Source organism: Pristiophorus japonicus, chromosome 3 (genome assembly GCF_044704955.1).
Source record: "Pristiophorus japonicus isolate sPriJap1 chromosome 3, sPriJap1.hap1, whole genome shotgun sequence".
NCBI lineage: Eukaryota > Metazoa > Chordata > Chondrichthyes > Pristiophoridae > Pristiophorus > Pristiophorus japonicus.
In genome coordinates this window covers 261,540,573-261,562,847 of record NC_091979.1, presented here as the reverse complement: position 1 = coordinate 261,562,847, position 22,275 = coordinate 261,540,573, and the positions used below count along the sequence as shown (strand labels likewise).

Genomic DNA, 22,275 nt, shown 5'->3' with positions numbered 1-22,275 from the left:
AGCAAGATTTAGCAGCCCATCTCGCCGGAAGCTAAATCTTCACTTAATTCAAGTGGTGCGCAGGGTAATTTAGCCTCCATTTTAACACTATGAAATTACAATCAAATGCTCGGCAAATTCCCTTTAAACAAGATAGGCAGCATGCATCTTACTTTTATGAAAGTTGACTCATGTTATCTCTGTCTAGTTTCACAATAGTATAATCTAGTGTTGCAACCGGTGTATCTACTGTGATTAGACCAAATATTCATGTCTTCCACACATGCACTTCTTCAATTGCTCTGAAGGTGAACCAAGTGAAGACCTGGTGAGGTGTGCCTTGATATGTATCAGTAAGCTGCTTTATTTTACAGCGAGCGAACATACAGAATAATAGTTATGATCAGCTTCACTTTAGCTCAATCGGTATAACGTATCCTTGCATAATTATATGAAATAACAAACATGCTACTCTTCCCCACATTGGTTGGTCACTTTTTTGATTTAAACGAGATGTTTTTTAAAATAGCCTCCAGCATTTCTAACCTTGTTGTCTCAGCAAAGGCCCTCCCAGCTTTCCCTTTAACAAATCTGAGTCGTCATGTTTTTCCCAAACCTCTGCCTGAGCCTCTATCTCCTTTCAGAGATAGACAGAAACCAAAGGGCTTCCCAGCACAGAGGTAGGGTTTTGGGTTACTTTAGGTAAAGATTTACCCATTTGCAGGTCAGGAACAGATTGTAGAGTGGAAAACTTTCGAATCTCCGTTTTTTCCCCCGAGTTGGTTCTTGTCGAAATCTGTCGGTTGCGGTGGCTCAATATTACCAAGTTGGTTGTTGATAATGGTTCGCTGATAGTTTCGTGAGGCTCTTGTTGCCATGATGTGTCCGATGATGTCCGGGGTCACTGAAGACTGACTTTTCTGCCTTGGCTGTGAGGATCTGTGATAACCTACTGACTGTAAAATAGGGCCTCAATTATACTTGGAGAGGCCTCCTAATCTGCGCGCCAAATCAAGCCCGGTTCTTTGTTTAATTTTGGCAGGCTCATTAATGGTAACTCGATTAAAAATGTGTCAACTGTTGAAATTATCCTTTGGTTTTGAGTCGCAATTGTTAAAGTTAGCTTCTGGTTTTGAGTTGCCTGTCTGGGTCCGAGATTTCTATGCAGGCCGGAAAGGTGATGAGCATTATGCATGTGTTGAATGGGTCCTGTGCTTGGACTGAAACTGTACTTCCTTGGGTCGATTGTTGAAATGTTAATGTCTTTTAGGGGGTAGGTCTGAGGGTAAACAGTTCCCCAGACAATTTGATTAGCTCCAATATCCAAACTGGTTTTACAGAGGTTGATCCCACCCCTGGTCTTGCAACCTTTTTCCTCACAGACCCAACATGCCTTTTAAAATCCCAAACTTGATTAAAACTCGTAGATTTCTTCCATATGCATTTTAGGATCCCAAACGTTCTGTTTAATAGTCCCAAATCGAATTTCCTTTTCAGTGAGTCCAAATACTGGGGGGTTTCCACAAATTTTGGAATCTTACATATGTCCACACCAATGTTCTCTCTAAACTGCGCAGTCATCGGCAAGGACTCATGCAGGCCGCTCACCAGCTTTTCCATTGTAAATACCATGCATGTGCAAAAATATGAATGGGCCACACATTGGGGAGGCAGGCCACACAGGAGGCACTGCAGCTTACGGGGAATATTGGTCGGCACTCGATCATAAAGAGTGAAGTGACCATATAGGAATCTACATCATGTACAGCAATGTCCCTGAATTATATACCAACCATCCATAAAAATCATCACAACAGCTTGTTACCCATTGTGATAAGCCTTCCCTTGTTGAATGCTGGATGATTTGAGATGAGTTAAAAATAGGAATTTCTTTTCATATCTGTTCTTGGATTGTGGACGACATTGGCAAGGCAATATTTATTGCCCATCTCTAGTTTTCCTGAGAGCAGGTAAAGTCAACCATGTAGAAAGGGAAATTCAGTCCCTGGTTGGTGTTAGACCATTTTGGGAATGAACCATTTGTGCCATATATATAAATTTAAACCCAATTAAGAAGCTGCACATACCGGCCAGATTCATTACTACTCATAAGTACAAGTTTCTTTAAAGAGCAATATTATTCTGCTGGAGTGGGTGGGCGGTCATGTGGCTATGGTGACAGCTTTGATCATTTGGTAAAATTCGGCCACCACTTGGGGTTGGCACCTTGTGAGTATAACTTCAGTTTGGTGTGAAGCAGTTTAAAATCGGTGCTCAGATGTTGGTTGGAGTAGAGAAAGCAGATTCTCGCACTCTACTCCAGGCCATGGCCTGGATCTACAATGAGGACATGGATTTTAATCATTTCAATGCAGGTGGGCCACTGAGGGGAACTCCTTGATGTTTGCAGGTGATGGGAGTGCCCAGGAACCCTGTCCTGCGGCTGGCCACTCTTTGGCCAGACAGTCCAGCCTATTTGGTGGACGGGTGCAAGAGACAAATGGCAAGGGTGCCCACTATTGCTGTTTAAATAAAGGGACCTCCCCCAATCTTGAAAAGTTGGTATGTTCGGTAGTGGAGGTCCAAGGTGGCTCAACTCGGCACTTGGCCGTGTTGATGAAACTCCATAAACAGGTAATGCAAACCAAAAGGATGCTGATATGCAAGTTGCTGGTTTTTTTCAGCTGATTTTTTGGGTCAGCTCTTGAGGTCCATTCCACTGCTCAACTTATCTCAGCCTCTCTCCTAATCTTTTGGTGGTGCTATGGCCCTTTATCGCAGTCAACTGGCTGAGCTAAATTTGTCTGTCTCTAAAACGAACAATTTTGAAGTTAGTCTGAGGAAATGGACCTCCATCTAAAATCTAATGACTGCTGCTGCCTTTTCACAAGAAACATTTGCAGGTGGAAAGTTACAGCTCGGATTCAGTAATGCAAATGCAAAACGCATAGTAAAGAGGACAGCTGCTTTGAGGTTAAAGAGCTCCTGATTAAATCCATAAAGTTTGGTCACAACAAAACATTTATACTCCTCAGAAATGAACAAAAGTATAGAGATTATTAATGCTTTTGGAAATGTGGGCAGGCTAAGAAATTACACAAACAAAATCATTTTATCTAGTGTGACAAATAATCTAGATAAGTAAAACCAGACAGAAAATGTTATCTCAGTCCCATTCTCGCAGCATTTCTGCTCAAATTTCTTCATGTTTTTCAATAAGAACAAAATTTACTTTCAATTGGAAAAAAATATTTTTGATAACAATTGATTCTTACCGTTTTACAATCTGGTGCTAATTTGGTTTTCTCATGCTATATACACAGACCCTTGTATGAATAAAATGATGTTGCACTGATAATCTCAAGTTTTACAATAAATCCAACAAAACTTGGCTTTCATATTGTGAAAGACCTGTTTGGGAAATTTGCAACCAACTATTTTGTTTCCCACCAGTTAGTAACCTGACAGTAATCATATCTCTAATGACTTTGGAACCCTTTAGATAAAAAAGGGTAGTCTTTTGCAAGGCTCTATTGAAGAAAAAATCCTGCTGCCTAACACCAGAATTCCATTGCTCATAAGTGTCTTGCTGCTGGTGATTACAACAGGAGATTTCACTTTTTAGTCTTACCACTTGCAACAGAGATTCAGGAGCAAGATATTACAAAAGAGTTATCAACTTTGGTAGTCATTGTAAGAACGGAAACACAGCATCTGTGGCTCAACTGCACAGTGCTCTTTCATGCAATCCAATGTATTTCATTTTGCAAGATTTCTTCCTACGGTTTCTACGTCTCCTGGAGTCTTTCAGGTTCTTTGCATTTATTTCATCACTTTGTTCCAGCTTTTTGCAAAACACCTGAATGTTCCCAATCTGAACCATCTATTAATCAGTCACTTCAAGCATGTGTGACAATCACATACAGGCAGTACTTTCACCAGTACATAACAATTTGATGGTGAGGAGGTACGATTAGTAGGAAAATTGATTAAAATGAAAACAAAACTACAAAAATCACATCATAATTCTGGACTATGATGCTTAATAAATTCTCAGAGTGTTAGGTTAATTTAGCAGAGATTTTTTAAGTCTGATTTTTATGTTTGATTTTTTTTAATGTGTGCATTAACTGAACATGTGAGCAGAAATATTATTTGCTGTTTTTACAATTTGAACTTTACTTTTGTTAAGCTCATAATAAAGTAATGCAACTGAGTACTGTAAACATTGAGTAAATGTGACCTTAGTTCCTTTATTCAAACTCTAGAGTGTCGGTACAGCATGGGAGGTCTGCTTTTATACAGTGCTCCCAAAGGATGCTGGGATCCCTTGTGACTCCAACAGGTGAGCCCTCTGGTGGCAGTAAGATACAGGTTGCCTAGGGTTGCATACATAACAGCTTTCGTTCAGTAATTGTACAAATCATTGAAACCAAACATGCCACAGACACCACCCCATTCATACACTTACTTGAATGTATGCAAAATTTGAATGAACAGATTTCTAACAAAGGACCAAGAATTGAAGAAACTGGGGAGAAACTTACGTAACTTACACGTTTGATGCACTTGGGCAATATATTACTGCATTTCTATCTGTTACAGTAACACTAAATTAAAATATTTTCTACTGCCTATTATAAAATAATAGGTTTTGTAGTGTAATAAAGAAAAGCTATATGTGCACTTTGTTAATAAATAACCTAGTGAATTATTCATTGCTATAAATGCAGCACCAAACCTCCAACAAAGACAGCGGCCTGGAGTTTCCAATAGGGGTGCCCGACACAGCGTTTGTTTTGCTGACGTGAAATTGCCATATTTCCACGCAAACTCATTAGCATAAGCCCAAATGTAAAATCTCCATTGAATCAGTGCAATCAAGCAACATAGGAAGTAGTAGAGTAGGTAGAGGAATGGGACTGCCAGAAATGAGCTATTTGTCAACTTTTTTAAGTCTGATGAGTTCTGCAGCAGCAGGACAGACCTGGGGTTTCAACTGACTGCTGGTCACGGTTGGCCAGGGTGCCTGCGCGCCTGAGAATCTGGGCGCAATGTGATGAACCACCACTGAATGAGTGCAATTGTCGAAAATTCGCCATTCTGACCTGGGGCGCGGCCAGTTGTGTGGTCGGGGACTGGTTCGGGCAAATACTCTGCTGAATGATCTTAAAAGATTGTGCATAATTGGGCACAATGTAGTTATGTGTGCAACATCACCTACGCTTAAAATTCCTTGTTCTTTTGTGCTATTTGATTTGATTCTGCCCAGATGAGGCTGTTATCTGGGTGTAAATCATGCAGAAACATCAGACCAGCAAGTTTCATGTCTGTCAGACACAAGAAGCAGAGTTGTTAGGGTTTTGAAATGGCCACAATAACATATTCCCTTTACTGCTTTCTTGCAATTGCATTTTACTTGCTTTATCAAGGTTTCATTTCTTTTAGCAAAATCATGTTGTGGACAGTTTATTGGGTCAGAGTTGCTGACTTATGACCTTGGAAACCACAGTGTGCATAGTGTTGGAATCCACATATTGCTGGTTTATACTTCAGCTACAGACAAAATACAGAAAGGAATCAAATGGGCAGATTGTCCTAGTAATGTGAAAATAGTGCATCATTAAACTACCAATGCACTGTCCTGTAGTGGGGTGGAAAAGTGTGCAAGCGGCAAAGGGTATGTTCAAGATCACTATTGCAACCCCACAGGAAATACATGAGCACATGGTCTAAAGGAAAAACTGTCAGTAAAATTTCTTCTATATTGGCACCACTCACAGCATTTTAGTATTGCCTCACAGAATAGCACTCATAACTGTCACATCATTTGAAGTCCAAAGCCTTTTCCTTTATTGCCCTCTGATGTCAATTCCTTTAGATTATGTGGTATAAATTGGTGTGCATTGTGCCCATTTCTTGGGTATAAAATTGGCACAACATTGACCAATTTAGCAGTGGGCTGTTTGGCCTACTGCTAAATTCAAGGGGCCCATTATCTAGTCATCCCGGGTGGCTATCTAAAGCAGGCATTAGGCCCCTTGCTTATGTTATTTAGGGGCTAACGCTGAAGAACCCCTCTGCAAAATTTGCTTCCAATGAAATAATACATTTTTAAAAAGCTTTCCTGAGTCAGAAGAAGCAGGAGTGCTCTGCCGACCTCACATTCGTCACAAACCCTCGCCCTCCACCCCCCACCCGCCCCGCACCGCACACTATTACCCGCTCCAACCCCGGTCCTGGGTCTTACTTTTGGGCCAATGCCAGCGAGGCAACATTGATGAGTCATAATACTAATGAGGCCCAAGGCCCAATTTTGGGCCAGATTTGGGAAACTTGGTTCGAGCGCCGATGAAATTCTACCCTTATGATGTAATGTATTTGCTTCATGAGTTCTTTGCTTACACATTGCTATTAAAAACTAGTTGGTTTATTAGCAAAAATTTAACAGATCACACTATAGTTTATCAGTTCATCCGCCAGGTTCACAACCATCTGCCTCATCATGGATCCCCTGAACCCAACTGGCTGGTGTTATATATGTGGACTTGTCCCCTGGAGTCCCAAGGGATCCCATAATCGCTTGGGAGCACAGGTATTTAAGGAGGCTTCACAGGTTGGAGAGGCACTCTGGAGACCTGCAATAAAAGACTACGGTCACACTTTACTTTGAGCTCACGGTGTTCAGTCTGACTCTTTCTCCATACACAACAGCTGGGGTTTTATTGAGTCTTGAACATTACATGATTGGCTAAGCCACTCCCAACTCAACAGCTCTACAACTATCTTTGTTGTATCTGTAAACAAGTGCCCGCTGGTTAAAGGGGGAGGTCACACTCCAAAAACTTTCAAACAAGTACCCCCTTGTTTTTTTTTCTGAGGGCACCAAAAACACAAAGTATACAAGTGCCCCCTGGCTAAAAGTAAGGGGGACACTAAAACCGACAAACTTAAACAAATTAAACTTTTGATATTGTGATTCAAATTAAAATTTGGTTGCTGGAGTTGATGATGCACTCCAGTCCCTCCGGCTCCCACCTCTCGCGGAAGGCCACGAGCGTACCGGTGGACACCGCGTGCTCCATCTCCAGGGACACCCTGGCTCAGATGTAACCACGGAAGAGAGGCAGTCGGGCTGAACGAACCCCTCGACTGCCCGTTGCCTGGATCGGGTGATGGCCCCCTTGGCCATGCCCAGGAGTAGTCCTACGAGGAGGTCTTCTGACCTGCCTGCTCCCCTCCGCACAGGGTACCCAAAGATCAGGAGTGTGGGACTGAAGTGCAACCAGACTTTGAGGAGCAGTCTCTTCAAATATTGGAAGAGGGGCTGCAACCTTGCACATTCAACATATACATGGACCGCAGAAATTACAGGTGGTCTGGGAGCCCGTGAACCGATTTGAAAACTTATTGCAGGACTGCTCCGTGCAACACCCTCCAGGCCAAGTCCCCAATAAATAGAGGGAGGACTCCCGCGTACAGAGCACTCCATTGGGGACCCTCGCCTCCTCCGGACGGCAAGATGGTGCGCCATGTTGTTTCCGGATGGCAGACAAGGATGGCAATGTGGAAAGTGTGTAAGAGCAGCCCGTACAGGAATCCTCTCCGCACAGAACTGAAAGGGACGGAGGGGATTTCCTGGAGGAGGCTCAAGTTGTGAGGCGCCAGCTCCCGAGGGAGGTTTTGGGGCTTGGCGCCGATGAGGAATTCATTCTCAACAGCTCTACAAACCTGTGAGCATACTTTCCCCACAGATAGCTACAATTTCCCTGTAGACGTACCGCTATTTTCTTGCATTAGAACGTGGCATAGATTAGGCACTTTAGGGACAGAAAATGGGGTATTTTGCATAGACTATCTAGAACGATAAACCACTAAGTTTTACTACTCATTTTTTTAAAAAAGCAATGCTATTTATGGCAATTAGATACTTGTTACATGAATGGCTTAGTTTGGTGATGTAATTAATGGTTTGAAGTTGCACAGCCCCTCTCTGATCTTGTTAAATGCCTCATGCCGTAATCAGCTGCTGGTTTTGAGGTGACCTTTGTTTTCCCTTTTGTTTGATTCATTTCACTGAGCAGGTTCCACATTAGCACTCCACGTGGTACACCAAGCAACTCTAAAGTGAGCTCGACAACAACATCGAGATTAGTCAGACCCCATCTTGATGACTGCGTTCAGTTCTGGGCACCACACCTCAGGGAGGAAATATCGGCTTTGAAAGGGCTGCAGCGCAGATTGATCAGAATAATTCCAGGCCTACAATTGCTTACTTATATGGGCAGGTTGCATAAATTTGGTTTGTAGTCTCTCGGGTATAGAAGAGTGAAGGGTGGTCTAATCAAGGTATTTAAAATGTTAATAGGCTTTGAGAGGACAGAGAAACTATTTCCTCTGATGGGGGAATCAAGAACGAGGGGACATATTCTTACAATTAGAGCTCAACAATTTAAGAGGGAAAGCAGTTTTTTCACACAAAGGGTAGCGGAAATCTGTAATTCTCTCCCCCAAAGAGTTGTGGATGCTGGGACAATTATAGCTTTCATGACGGAGGGCAATAGATTTTTGTTAGACTTGGGTGTCAAGGGATATGGAGCCATGGTGGGTATGTGGAGCTGAGGTACAGATTAGCCATGATTTAATTGATTGGCGGAATAGCCTATTCCTGTTCCTATGAATTTTCCTATGAGGAGTGCTTGCATCAATGGGATTTTTCCATTGGCCTTGTAATAGAAAGAAAGAAAGACTTATATACTTATTGATCCACATGCAATCAATTATTAATTTTCTGGTCCCATTCAGAATGCCAACAATTCATCCTCCACTTGACTGCTCTATTACACCAGGAACCAGCCATCCAAGTTCAAAGACTTGCCACTGAAAAGATGTATTTTTCTGTGGATGGACGACTAATGAGCTGTTGTATCATAGCCAAGAATTATGATGTTGTTTTCACAGTCCGCATTTGTCACTTTTAATTAACACAGGGTTGCACATCCCCAATCCAATTATTATGCATGGATAAAATAACACAAGTCATGGTAAAATGTTACAGGAGAGTTTCTTTGCAGCGTTCTCTCTCGCAATTGTTGGTAAAATGCAACATAAACCAGCTACCAAAGCCGAAAGCTAGCAACCACCCACTATTTCCCTCTGGCTGGTAAATTGGTTGCTTAAAATTTGCTTTATGACATGCAAACTTACAATAAAAAAGGCACCAGATTTCATCATTAAAATCTACCTCCTCATTAGAGGAATGAACTGAGATTGTGTAATGTTATGAGTGTATAATATGGCAAATTGGTTTCGCGTGATGGAGCTAATAATACAGTGAGAAAAAGATCTAACCTCAAAATAGTTTTAACATTCTTGATTGTTACATGTTTTTTCTTTTTTAAAGTAAGACCTCAAGCCAGGTCCTCAGTCATTCTCCCTGCAACCTGTGAAAACTGAGCCTGCCCATCTGCCAGTGCTGACAGCTATTTATATTACATCTATTTTTATTTTTTTAAAACCTACAGATTTGAAGGAAAATTTGACACTATCCTCATTCTTGTAGTTTGCTGAGGAATCCTGTAAGCCACAGGAATTCTCATGAAAGCACTGCTCAAGAGTAAGGAATAAGGAAAAGCAATTCTATCCCTTTGAGATTTACTGTTTTTACATCGAAGCTCCTTGGTGCAATACTTTTGAGATATTTAGTTTTCCTGCCTTGCAGGACTAGCAGATTCCATTGTAGTTTATTAAGGGACAGTCCTCTTCAATTTACTTTCGACACCATAACAGGATGTAAGAGAGGCCTCTTAGGGTCAAGGTTAAAGAAATATTAAAGGCATCGTGTATAGAGTGGAAAATCTGACTGTGTCCTTGGCACCATTAACATTCCTTTACCTATTATTCCCAGTGCTCATTCGGAATTCCTGGAATGAGATTGTGAAACGGATGAATAGCTCTTCTAAAATGAATGTCGAACAGATTTCATGTCTATGCTGCATGTGTTTTTTTTATTTTCCAACTTACAGCTGCCAAGGTAAAATTCAGCAAGGACAGAGTCAAATGGGATTAGACTGGATAACCTCTTGGTGGCTGGCACAGACATGATGATAAGTACATCATGGAATCTAATACGGCCAGAGTGATCTCCTGGACTAGTTTCGATCACCGGATGGGCCGGAGAGGAATTTTCCCAGATTTTTATCCCTCAATTGGCCTGGGTTTTTATGTTTTTTTGCCTCTCCTAGGAAATTGCATGGCTCCGGGTGGAGTGGAGTGCAAAATGTTGCAATACATGGGATATCACAGTTGTGTGGGGCGGACTGGTTGGGCCGGATGCTCTTTACCTGTCCGCCATTGTTCATTGTTCATAGGTTTATATGTAACCTTCAGGGCTGCTGACCGAGGGCCGTGTGGCTCCTTGTCGGTCGGCGTGGACACGATGTGCCAAAATGGCCACCTTCTGCACTGTAAATTTCTGTTTCTATAAGGCCGAAATTCATCTCCTCACCGCCCGCTCCTGCCGACTGCCGCCCACTGCCACCGACATTCCTCTGGAAAATCCACCCAGTGCCACTTTGGAGGTGGGCTGGAGTGGGCGGGAGGGGTGAGCCGCCGGGAACTGCCCACTGACGTCAGCGGATGGCCAAGTAGTGCAACTGACCTCCCCCCATATTGATGCATGCGGGAGTCGGCGGCAGAACAGGGGTGGACCGCTGTGAGGAGGCTGGTCTGTCCCCAACGGTAAGTATGAAGGTTGTTGAAGAAAGGTTAGTGGACATTTTTTTACTGGTTTTTCCACAGCGACTTACCTTGCTGGGGTCCCTGAAGGTCTTTCAATAATTTTTTTATTTTTTGTTAATTGATTTTTATTTTTAGTTCTTCGACCCTCTGTGGGCCTGACTCCATCCTCTGTGGGCCTGACTCCATCCTCTGTGGGCCTGACTCCATCCTCTGTGGGCCTGACTCCATCCTCGGTGGGCCTGACTCCATCCTCGGTGGGCCTGACTCCATCCTCGGTGGGCCTGACTCCATCCTCGGTGGGCCTGACTCCATCCTCGGTGGGCCTGACTCCATCCTCTGTGGGCCTGACTCCATCCTCTGTGGGCCTGACTCCATCCTCTGTGGGCCTGACTCCATCCTCGGTGGGCCTGACTCCATCCTCGGTGGGCCTGACTCCATCCTCGGTGGGCCTGACTCCATCCTCGGTGGGCCTGACTCCATCCTCGGTGGGCCTGACTCCATCCTCTGTGGGCCTGACTCCATCCTCTGTGGGCCTGACTCCATCCTCGGTGGGCCTGACTCCATCCTCGGTGGGCCTGACTCCATCCTCGGTGGGCCTGACTCCATCCTCTGTGGGCCTGACTCCATCCTCTGTGGGCCTGACTCCATCCTCTGTGGGCCTGACTCCATCCTCGGTGGGCCTGACTCCATCCTCGGTGGGCCTGACTCCATCCTCGGTGGGCCTGACTCCATCCTCTGTGGGCCTGACTCCATCCTCTGTGGGCCTGACTCCATCCTCGGTGGCATGTGGGCAGCAAGCGCCTCTGCCGCTGTGAATGAGAGCTCCCGCCCACTGGGCAGATTGATGGCGTACGTCATCCATTTGCCGCCCGCCAACCTTCGAGGGACCTTCTTCATGAATATCCCGCCCAAAGTACCTCGCCGGCCATCGGCAGCACATTGGGTGGCACTTGGGCGGGCAAAGGCCTTGATGAAAATCAGCCCCATGTTTCTATGTTTCTAAATACAAGCCAACGGTTTACAATCAGTCCATGCTGACTGGTGGATATGATATGTGAGGCCTCCCACCTAGTTAGTGCAGTGTTTCAGAATCTGTTTGCTGAAATTGTGATAGTTTCATTGAAGTGATTTTCATGTGGGATCCGCAATTAAGCGCTTAAAACACGGTGAAGAGGTACCATCTCTTAATCAAAGATGTATCCTGCAAGAATATTTATCATAGTCATAAACAGAGGAGTGCACAATGACAACAATAGTCAATCACACCAATGCATCACAGATTGTGTCTACACCATCCCAATATCTTAGAGTTCATAGCCTTGATTTTCTTGGAGATTCCCATGTGATTTCTGTCAGTATAGCTGGAGTACAGCAAGTGGAATGGGACGAGGAGGCCTACGGCTGAATCTCTCCCCTAAATTACAGCTGGGATATTTCCTCTGCCCTCCCCCCAGCATGGATCTCGGCCTTTCTTCACCAGGCCACGAGGGGTGGAGCTGGGAAACCAGCCAATTTCCCTGTCTTCCTGACAGCGTGCAGGCCAGAACTGGAGTGATGTTCCTGAGTCGGTGGCGAAGGAAAAACCATCAAATTGAGTGAAGGAGGGAGAGTATCTAGTTATGGTCACCTCTCCCTCTCTTCTGCACTCGTACCTCCAACGGCTGTGATGTGAGGCTAGAACCTCCACTTAAAATGGGCGACATTTCCGGCGTGGGCGGTAAAAAAGGGCTTTCAGATCGCCGGCTTCTCGTCCATTCTCAAACCGCCTAGTCTCCACTTTTGAAAATGGGCGTTACCGCAAGTGATATAAAATGGGCGGTGGCGTTAAATTTTTTTGACCTTCTGCTGTAAAGTGTGGCTGTCCTTAGCAACGGCATGGCAATGCTCGATTCCCGCGATTCTGGAGGTCAAGGGTCACCTTGACATGCGCAGAAGTGGAGACAGAGAGAGAGGGAGCTCAGAGGGACTGAAGGCGTGGCTGGGTGTGGTGTGGCTGCTTTGGGAGGAAGGAGGGAGACTTTAGGCTCTACAGCAAGTAGGCAAACAAAAAGTACGTGTTTCCAGCCACATATTTGACTGAATTTGGCCTATACTGGAGAGAGAGGAGGAGGCATCAAAGCACACTGTGGAGACTGACGCTGGAGAGAGCAGTGAGATGGAGAGGAGCACATTGGAGGCCGCAAAAGAGCCAGGACGTTCTCGGACGAGGCAAATGCCTCCCTCCTGCAGGAGGTCAAGTTACGCTGTGGTGATTTGACACAGGGAGGGTGTGGGAAGCCCACCCCAAAGGCATACCAGAGGATATGGACCGAGATAGCAGATGTGGTCTCGTCGGCGATCAACGAGGTGCGTGAGGGCAACCAATGCCGCAAACGATGGAACGACCTTGTGGGATCCGCAAGAGTAAGTATTACATTGATTTACATGTACTTATGTATTTATATAATTTGATTTGTAACAGTCATGAGTAACAATCAGCAGATGTGAGGTCTTGCACTTTTACCGGGAATGTTTTACTCAAAGTCTGCGGTCACAGTGTACGTCTTTAGGTAAAGAATGATAATAATTATAATAATCATGATTACATCTGTCGTTTATGTGTAGTATCAGTCTCTGTGACAGTACCTAGCAATGATATCACACAATGGTCTCATGCCATATTGTTCTGTCACCTTTTACAGAAGAAGCTAATGACGATGAGGTCCGTGCAGAGGCGAATAGGTGGGGGGCCACCAGTTCCCAGCGACATCACAGAAATGGAGGAGCGAGTGCTCGCACTCGTGGGGAAGCACCCCCGGACGCATCTGCAGACCCTGAAGTGATGCCACATGAGTAAAGCTTACACCATTGCGTCATGTAAAGTTTATAGATGCCACACCCACTTATCTCCAAACAATCATATATGATAGACGATTTCTAAAAGTGTCATAGAAATAATGTTGGCCTAATGAAAATTATTGCAATGCACAATGTGTTGATGGTCATGAAATGTGATGCCTGTGATGATTTTGATAGTGGTGGTGCTTTTGTCGTGCATATGCTGTGTGTAGCGCTGGGCTGACCTTGTGACCCGAGCAACCCCTTCTCCTCTAATAACCTCATTTGTATTTTGCAGCTCAGCCAGCAGCGTGGCCCCAGGCAAAACCACAGAGGCCAGAAGGTGGGGACGTGGGGTAGGAGTTGACAGATGATCCTATTACACCTGGTGCTGAGGAGCTCCGATTCTCGTCCGTCAATCCGCTGGGTCTGTTCTCCATGGATGAGATTGCAGACTTCGAAGAACCTGCATCGCCACGCCCCAGAAACCATTCCACTCCAATGCCATCTATTGGTTCTCCGGTCAATCCCGTCTCCACTCTGGAGGTACCGGCCCCAAGCACTTCTCCACAGGGCACCCCATTTGTCCCCAGGACGGCGCCAACCCCGCGGAGGCCTCGTGGACACGGCAGGTCTGTTCCACGAGCGCGACATGACAGCGGAGAGATGATACAGTTGTCCAGGAGGATTGTAGACATTGGTGACCAGCTCATCGAAGCATTGGGGGGCATATCCTGACAGCTGGCCCCCATGACTGAGTACATTCTGTGGATGGCGGAGGCCCTGGATGCGATAGCCAGGAACACTGCTGCCACAGGCCTCCCAGTGGTCCCCGAGCGCGGCACTCCACACCTAGGTTCCGCACCACCACTGCGAACGACAGATGGGAGCAAGGACCAAGATCCTACTTCTGCATCAGAGAATGTTGCTCCCTCGGCAGCCCCCGCTCCCCTACCCGTGCAATGACCGCATCTGCCTTCATCCCCCCTCAATGAGGCAGCACCTGAGGAGCTCCATGGAGTGAGGAGGGGAAGGGTAGAGGTGGGGAGAAGGAGAGGGGGAAGGAAAGTGAGGTGCATGTGCACAGGTGATGGCTGTGTTATATCTCCATCTGAGTGTATGCAATTTGTTGCAATGTGTGGGAGCTGGGGATCACTCTCCTGCTTTGCCTTTGTATTCTGTGTTGCTGGACATGTTGGACATGTTGAACATGTGATTTATGTCAATGGTAGAAAAGGTGGGGTGTGGGCGGGGGTTGGGTGTTATTGGCTGTGATCCTTATGATTTCAGACCAATGTTGGTATTAAATTTTTGTTATTTAACATAACCTTGTTGCGTATTGTCTCAGATAGCTGGACCATTACACACTGGTGATTCCTTACCAGGAAAGGGTTAAATACAACTTAACATCAATCAACGTAAACTTTAACTGGCACCAAGATGATGGGCACCATTGATGTCTGAGCTGCACACACACAGCAGTGTGTCAGTGTTGTCACTCACATCAGCGCTCTTTCAGGCAAATCTTTCAGATATCAGCACCTCATGTAAAAGTGGGATTTAAAAAATGGCAATCACACCGCTGGCATTCGTTCCAGTTAGTTCCAGTTTTTGTGGGCGGTTTTTTGAGTGAGCAATATTGTGGGCGATATGTTTGCGAGGTGGTGAAATTGACGATGGGCGATCTCCATGGCCGCTAGTTTGGGTAAATATGCTCTTTACGACAAAAAACTGGGCGGGCGTTAATATTGAATCTTGGTGTTAATTTCGGGCAGAAAGTAACGCTGGGCGATATTATGGGCGTTGAATTCGCCCATTCTGCTGATTCAGCCCAAAAAAAGTGGTAATATTTTTTCTTGCGTTAAGCACATGGGGAAAGTAATCCTCAGCGATAAGTTTCTGAAAAATGCCCGCCAGTTTCCATTTTGTGCCAAAATGGGCGATATATGGGAGTTATACATCATATCAGCGGTAAAATGGGCATTAAGTGGGCGTTAAGCAGGCAAAAAAAGTGGAAGTTCTGGCCCGTGGACTCAGGCAGAGCCATTTTCACAAAACGTTATTGCAATCTCCAGGGGGCGTGTTCCTCCTAGAATAGTTCCTCCTCACACTAGGTGAGGAATTCAGGTGCTACAGCAAGTCATTATCATAGGCAGTCCCTTGAAATCGAGGAAGACTTGCTTCCACTCTAAAAGTGAGTTCTCAGGTGGCTGTACAGTCCAATACAGGAATTACAGTCTGTGTCACAGGTGGGGAAGACAGTGGTTGAAGGAAAGGGTGGGTGGGGAGTCTGGTTTGCCGCACGCTGCTTCCACTGCTTGCTCTTGTTTTCTGCATGCTCTCGGCGACGAGACTCGAGGTGCTCAGCGCCCTCCTGGATGCTCTTCCTCCACCTAGGGTGGTCTCTGACCAAGGACTCCCAGGTGTCGGTGGGCATGTTGCATTTGATCAAGAAGGCTTTGAGGGTGACCTTGAAACGTTTCCTCTGCCCACCTGGGGCTCGCTTGCTGTGTAGGAGTTCCGAGTAGAGTGCTTGCTTTGGGAGTCTTGTGTCAGGCATGCGAACAATGTGGCCCGCCCAACGGAGCTGGTCGAGTGTGATCAGTGCTTCGAAGCTGGGGATGTTGGCCTGATCGAGAACACTGATGTTGGTGCATCAGTCCTCCCAGGGGATTTGCAGGGTCTTGCGGAGACATCATTGATGGTATTTCTCCAGCGATTTGAGGTGTCTACTGTATATGGTCCACATCTCTGAGCCATACAGGAGGGCAGATATCACTGCAGTCCTGTAGACCATGAGCTTTGTGCCAGATTTGTGGGCCTGGTCTTCGAAAACTCTTTTCCTCAGGCGGCCGAAGGCTGTGCTGGCGCACTGGAGGAGGTGTTGAACCTCGTCGTCGATGTCTGCCCTTGCTGATAATAGGCTCCCAAGGTATGGAAAGTGGTTCACGTATGGAAAGTACCTCACTGCAGCACCACAAGATACCGCTGGTAACCTGACCTGCCTATATAATTGACACCAACCCAGGTAAAAAGGGTTGACGTCACAGTGAAGGTGGAGCGGTGGGTGGGAGTTCTATCCTGATCCATCTACAGCTGTGATACTGCCCCAGAAGAAAATCCAGGCCAAATTGTCCATCTTTGAGCCATACAGATCAGAAAGGTGATGGGTTCTATACCGGACTGCGCTGAGTTAGCTGAACTGAGTTCGGGCAATGGTAGGGCACGATAATTGGTTGCAGGATTACTGGGTCAAGGAAGGGAAACTCAACCATGGTTCCCATTCCTGGTCACTCTTGCTGTAAATGTATATATATGTGGGTGCTGGGTGAGGCCTGGCTTGAGCTCAGCTCAAGATTTGTACGTGAATAAAAGCCACTTGGGTGAGGTACTGCAGCTTGAGTGACTCCTGTTGAACTGTACTCAGTGAAAGGCCAATGTCTTCAGGGGGAGTTCTGCAGGGGGTGGCTGGCGGGGGCCGGGGGCGATGGGGGGAGAAAAAAACTGGAGAAAAAAACAAAATGTGACTGCCTTTATAAGCTTTTACATTTCAAGCAAAATCCAACAGTGGGAAGAGAAAAATTACACTTTGGTCTAGAATTTCCGATTGTAACACTGGTAGTAACCTATTTAAAATGAACAGGTTACTGTTGGTGTTAGAATCGAAAAGTTCAGGCGCTTGAATAAATGTTGTATCACTGTCAAGACAGCAGAATTTTCACTTCCATGAATGAAGCTTATCCAAATATGTCGCAATTGTGAAATTTCACAATCTTACTTTAGATGTGAATGGATATTCTGAGCATCACAATTTTAACATAAAGTACGACACAATACAGGCATTTGTAATAAGCTTAAGAGGACTCACTAACGTGACAGGCCTTTCTGTGTTCCGCTGATTGCCACTTAAATTGTCTGCTCGTGCTCAGTAAGGAGGCTGCACGGCATTTTGATGGATAGCGTTTGACTTAACACCCTCTCCTAACAGCAACCAGCTGATTGGGAGTAAACTAGTCGTTGCAGAGGATTTCGAGTGCCACTTAAAGGTATATCACCTTTTACTGTTCACTTGCTGCCGGAGCTGGGAAGAGGACCTCTGAAACACATCGGGCAACTCTCTGGGACAGTTTGTCAAGACTTCACCAACAGGCTATCAACATTTATTCTGGAAATTCTCTGAGGACTTCACCTGAGAAGAGTGAGTGCTGTGCTACGCCACCTTATCGGAGCCACCAAGAGAAAGGGAGAGCTTGGTCATCAGCATCTTTTTCGGGGTCCCCCTTGGTCTCCAACTGCTGCAGGAGAGAGGGATTGGAAGGATTGGAGGACCTTCTCCTCCTTGTGGGTACAGGACATCTCTCCTTCTGTGGACCTCTTCCATCAGGACCTCCAATGCCGTGTCCGATAACCTCTGTGCCCTTTCACTCAGTCCCTGAACTATCATGAAACCTGCCGCTGTGCATCAGTCAGCACACTTCACGCCTCCAGTGGAAGTGGGCACGTGGAGGCTACATATACTGTTCCATGAAAATTGCATCTAATCAGTGCTTGAATGCTAAACCTGCAGGTTTCTGTTTTAGCATCTGCAGACAAATTCAAATTATGATATCAGCAGTTCAGACCAAAATTGCGTGTTAAAACCAGACTTTCTTGCTGGCGTGCCTTATTGGCTTAGCATCAATGAAGCACCTGTGTTCACCCTTTCACCAAGTAACCCCCTCAATAAAATTAGCTAAAGCATCAAACCATTGCAGAAATGTACTGAGTGCTACGTTAAAGACATGTCTGACAACTGGAACAAAATATGTTTCAAGGAAATAAACATTCACACAGTGAGCACACGAAGGCTCCATCCACAACATACGGGCCTTGTGGTTTCACACTGCTCCTGCTTACTTTCAAACATTGGAGATAAAAAGAAAACTGGGAAGTCCAAAGAGTCAAAAGTCAGTATTTGATACTCTTACCTTTGCAGGTGAAGCATTTGAGGTGGAAATGTCTGGACTGGACACGCAGCACTTGTCCTTTACATGGGTCTCCACACTTGAAGCAGAGGATGGCTGGCTTTTCTGTCGGCTGGTGTGGGTCCTGAGGGTGAGCCACTGCAGAGAAGAAGAAAAGAAAATATGAGCGCTCCAGGTCAGCAACTCTTAATTTGCATCTCCAACATCATATTGATAGGGAGAGGCACGCTAAATGGATCCTATGACAGCAGCCAAACACAAATGGCTAAGTATTATTAGGCAGATTATTTTGTATTGAGTGCATCGCTGATGCATTGCTCAGACTTTCAAATCATCGGGGAAATTGAGTGACAGAATGGGGGAATCGCTGTTCAAATCTGAATTAATTCACATGTGGTCTCACACTGCTCCTGCTTATTTTCACACATTGGTTGGGACACTATTGTAAAATCCTGTCTTTTACTTCAGCCAGGAGATCAAATCTAACCTCCAAATATAAAAAAAGTGACAAAACTATTGTAAAATCCTGCCTTTTACTTCAGACAGGAGACCAAATCTAACCTCCAAATATAAAAAAGTGACAACTATTAAGAACTGAAATGAAGACTTTTTTGTTTATTCCTGGGATGTGGGCGGCACTGCCATGGTAATATTTATTAGCCATCCACAGTTACCCTGGGGCTTTAAGACTCAACCATAGCATGGGACCAGAGGCCAGACTGGGTATGGGTGGCAGGTTCTCTTCCCTGAAGGACATTCGGGAATCAGTTGGATTTTTACACCAATCGGACAGCTTTCTTGGTTATTATCTGCTGTCAGCCCACAATTGGCCAGATTCATTGAATTGAATTTCACAACTTGCCATGGTGGGATTTATACTCATATAACTTCTGAGTCGCAAGCCCACAACCATAACCACTAGGCTACCATAACCTAGCACAATACGAATATTAATACTTGTCTCAAAAGGCAGTCACAGTGCACATTCTGCACTGGTACAAAACTGTTTTGCATTACGTCATTGGAAATTTGGTATCAAACTGAGAGACATTTATAGTTTCTCCAACAGCGTGAGAACATCTGGAGGAGGTGGTTTTGTATCATTCTGGCTTGAAATCTTGTGTGTCAAATACAAAGCTTAAAATATTAGGAGAGCCAGTTCTTTTCAAATGTCAAAAACGTCAGTAACAGCTGGAAGCAGCTGAGCAGAGCTGTGTGCCTGCATGTACACACAGAGCTGTGTGCCTGCATGTACACACATACAGAGCTGTGTGCCCGTGTGTACATACATACAGAGCTGTGTGCCTGTGTGTAAGTGCATACACATAGAGCTCTGTCCTGCATTTAACTACATACACACAGAGCCATGTGCCTGTGTGTACGTACATATAAAGAGAGCTCTGTGCATGTGTTCAAGTAGAGCTGTGCTTTAACTAAATGAGAGTGCAGTGCAATCAGAGGATGTGGGATAAATTTTCCAAATTAGCACTCCAGACGCCAAGCTTCATACAATGAGAATGCATATCGGGAATTTGAGCGAGGAAATCAGTGAAACCCGTATGATGGATGGGGCATACATGGTTGTGCCAGAATTCCTGATATGCATAGCTCTGCGACCATTGTAAAATCTACCTTGTAGCTCCACACCATCCACTTGTGCATGGTTCTGGTGTCAAACTGATAGATTTCAAGTAACCACCACAGTTATCATTCAGTTATCTAATCTAAAATGCTGCTAGCCTCTGGCACCATACTAACAACACAGACAAGAAGAGTAAATAATGGAAGGGTACATTTTGTAGGATCAATGAAACCATGATTCTTTGGATGACCTGTTGTATACCTAACATCCAAGTAATGACAAAGAACTGTCACTAAGTACAAGATGGAAATATATTCCATAACAGGCACTGCCAAGCAAAGTCAAATGCATCATAAGAGTCCCAGAATACCTCACAAATTGCTGCTTATACTCCGACGTAGAGGTATTGTCAACAGATAACTGATTTATCCTCCTAACACTTGTAACCACATCCAGATTAACTTTGTTGATGGAAAATTAATTTGATCACTTTCTTACCTTCCCTATAACCCTGAACCAGGCATCAACTGGATAGTATTGAGTTAAGCTAGTCCCTTTTAACCAACCATGAGCTGGGCAGTCTCAAATTAGCTCTCATTTTGAATCAGGAAGAAATGCATGCATTTCCTTCCCCTTGGGGCAGCTGTTGCAATGTAAGCAGGAGGGGCAGCAGTTTGCCAACTAACATTTACTCATGTCGCGGAATGCAAGCTTGTGAATGTACGATGGCGTATCTGAATAATAGTGCAGTGCAGCGCAGCATGCTGAGAAGGCAGCGTAAGTGACCGCCATGCCTTTTCGTAAAACCACCATGCATGGGCCAATGATGGCAACCAGCAGGTTAGCACAGGGGAAAAAACTGGCTTTGGGGGCGCAGCAAGAGTGCAGGAAGCTGAGTAGGGGGAAGATAGAGATGGTAAGGCAAAGACCAAGGCGCTGGGTGCGAGAAGAAAGAAGGGTACAAGTCAGAAGTGCAGCATGGAAGTATCGCCCCTGTTGATATTGAAGGACTGAGGTCAGGTACCAAGACAAGGATAGGGAGGAGACAGCAACCTGAAGCACAAAATACTCTTATGGTGTTCATTTTTATTGATTCACTGAATCCAATAAAGCTGATCTTTTGCAATTCCAGATACATTAAGAATACCTACAGTGCTGGATTAATCTTACATTTTTCTCGTATTCAACATATCACTACGCATCAAATCATTGAAAGCACAGGGAACATATTTTGACTATGTAATGGCTGCTTGTTAATACATGCAACTGGTTCGTAGGCTATGATGCTTTAATCTAGATCGGGAAGATAAACTTAATTTTCTGTATTAAAAAAATTCTAAAGGAAAATAAAAGCCTCTTTAATGTGAAGACCAGACAGAAACTTGGTCAGTATTGGTTGGTCTGACAATCAAATTGCTTCTCACTGAATTGCGCTGCCTGAATTTAGCTGTTTTTCTCCATGGGTTAGCAAAGGGATAAAACAATCAGTGCTACCATTTGTAAAAAGTGATAATTAATGCAATATTTAATGTGTGTGAATATGGGATATGGGATTGTGCTATTTGAAACATAGCTTGATTAATGCTCCGCATAGATTTCATAGTGGATGTCAAGAAGACTCTGCTCTAACTTGGAAGGGTGGAGGGACTCGGGGCGGGATGGCTGCTATTGGTGCACATTTGCAGGTGCTGGAGCCTGCCCCAATTATACAAATGACTCTGTCCCTGGAATTTCGCTGTGCCCCCAGCCTTGGACAATGGCGGGCAGAGTTTCTGTACCACCCGATGTACCCCGCCAGAGCAAGGCCCTCGGGATTTCCAGGCCTCCTTTTTTAATTTCATATTAATTGTGTCTGCAGTTTATTATGCTCCTCCTTATTTCCAGACTATTAAAAAACATACCCTCTTTTATGTGCCTGAACATCTAATTCAAGGTCCTGTAGCAAGTAACCTAGCCCAATCTGTCTCAAAATGCTTTTTGTTGAATTTAAAGTCTATTGTTCAAAATGTTCTAAAGTTAACCAGAATGTACCATTGTTAATAGAAAATTCATCATGTTCTGTGGGGACAGGAATACCCACAGACCACCCTATGTTTGGTGTGTTAGCATGCAGCACTGAAAGGAGTGTTTGGCAGTTTTAAATTGCTACTTATTAAGAAATGAACAGAATACAATTACGTTTAACTCTGAACC

At 44.9% G+C, this 22,275-nt stretch overlaps 1 protein-coding gene across 9 annotated transcripts in view; it reads right to left on the bottom strand.

The window, feature by feature from the left end:
* ablim1b (actin binding LIM protein 1b) overlaps nucleotides 1-22,275 on the bottom strand; it is a 569,062-nt gene that overhangs the window by 284,803 nt on the left and 261,984 nt on the right. For all 9 annotated transcript variants that reach the window (XM_070876584.1, XM_070876581.1, XM_070876586.1 and 6 more), the window contains exon 2: nucleotides 18,504-18,638. In XM_070876584.1, the coding sequence (XP_070732685.1) occupies nucleotides 18,504-18,638 (135 nt within the window). The remainder of the gene's footprint in view (nucleotides 1-18,503; nucleotides 18,639-22,275) is intronic.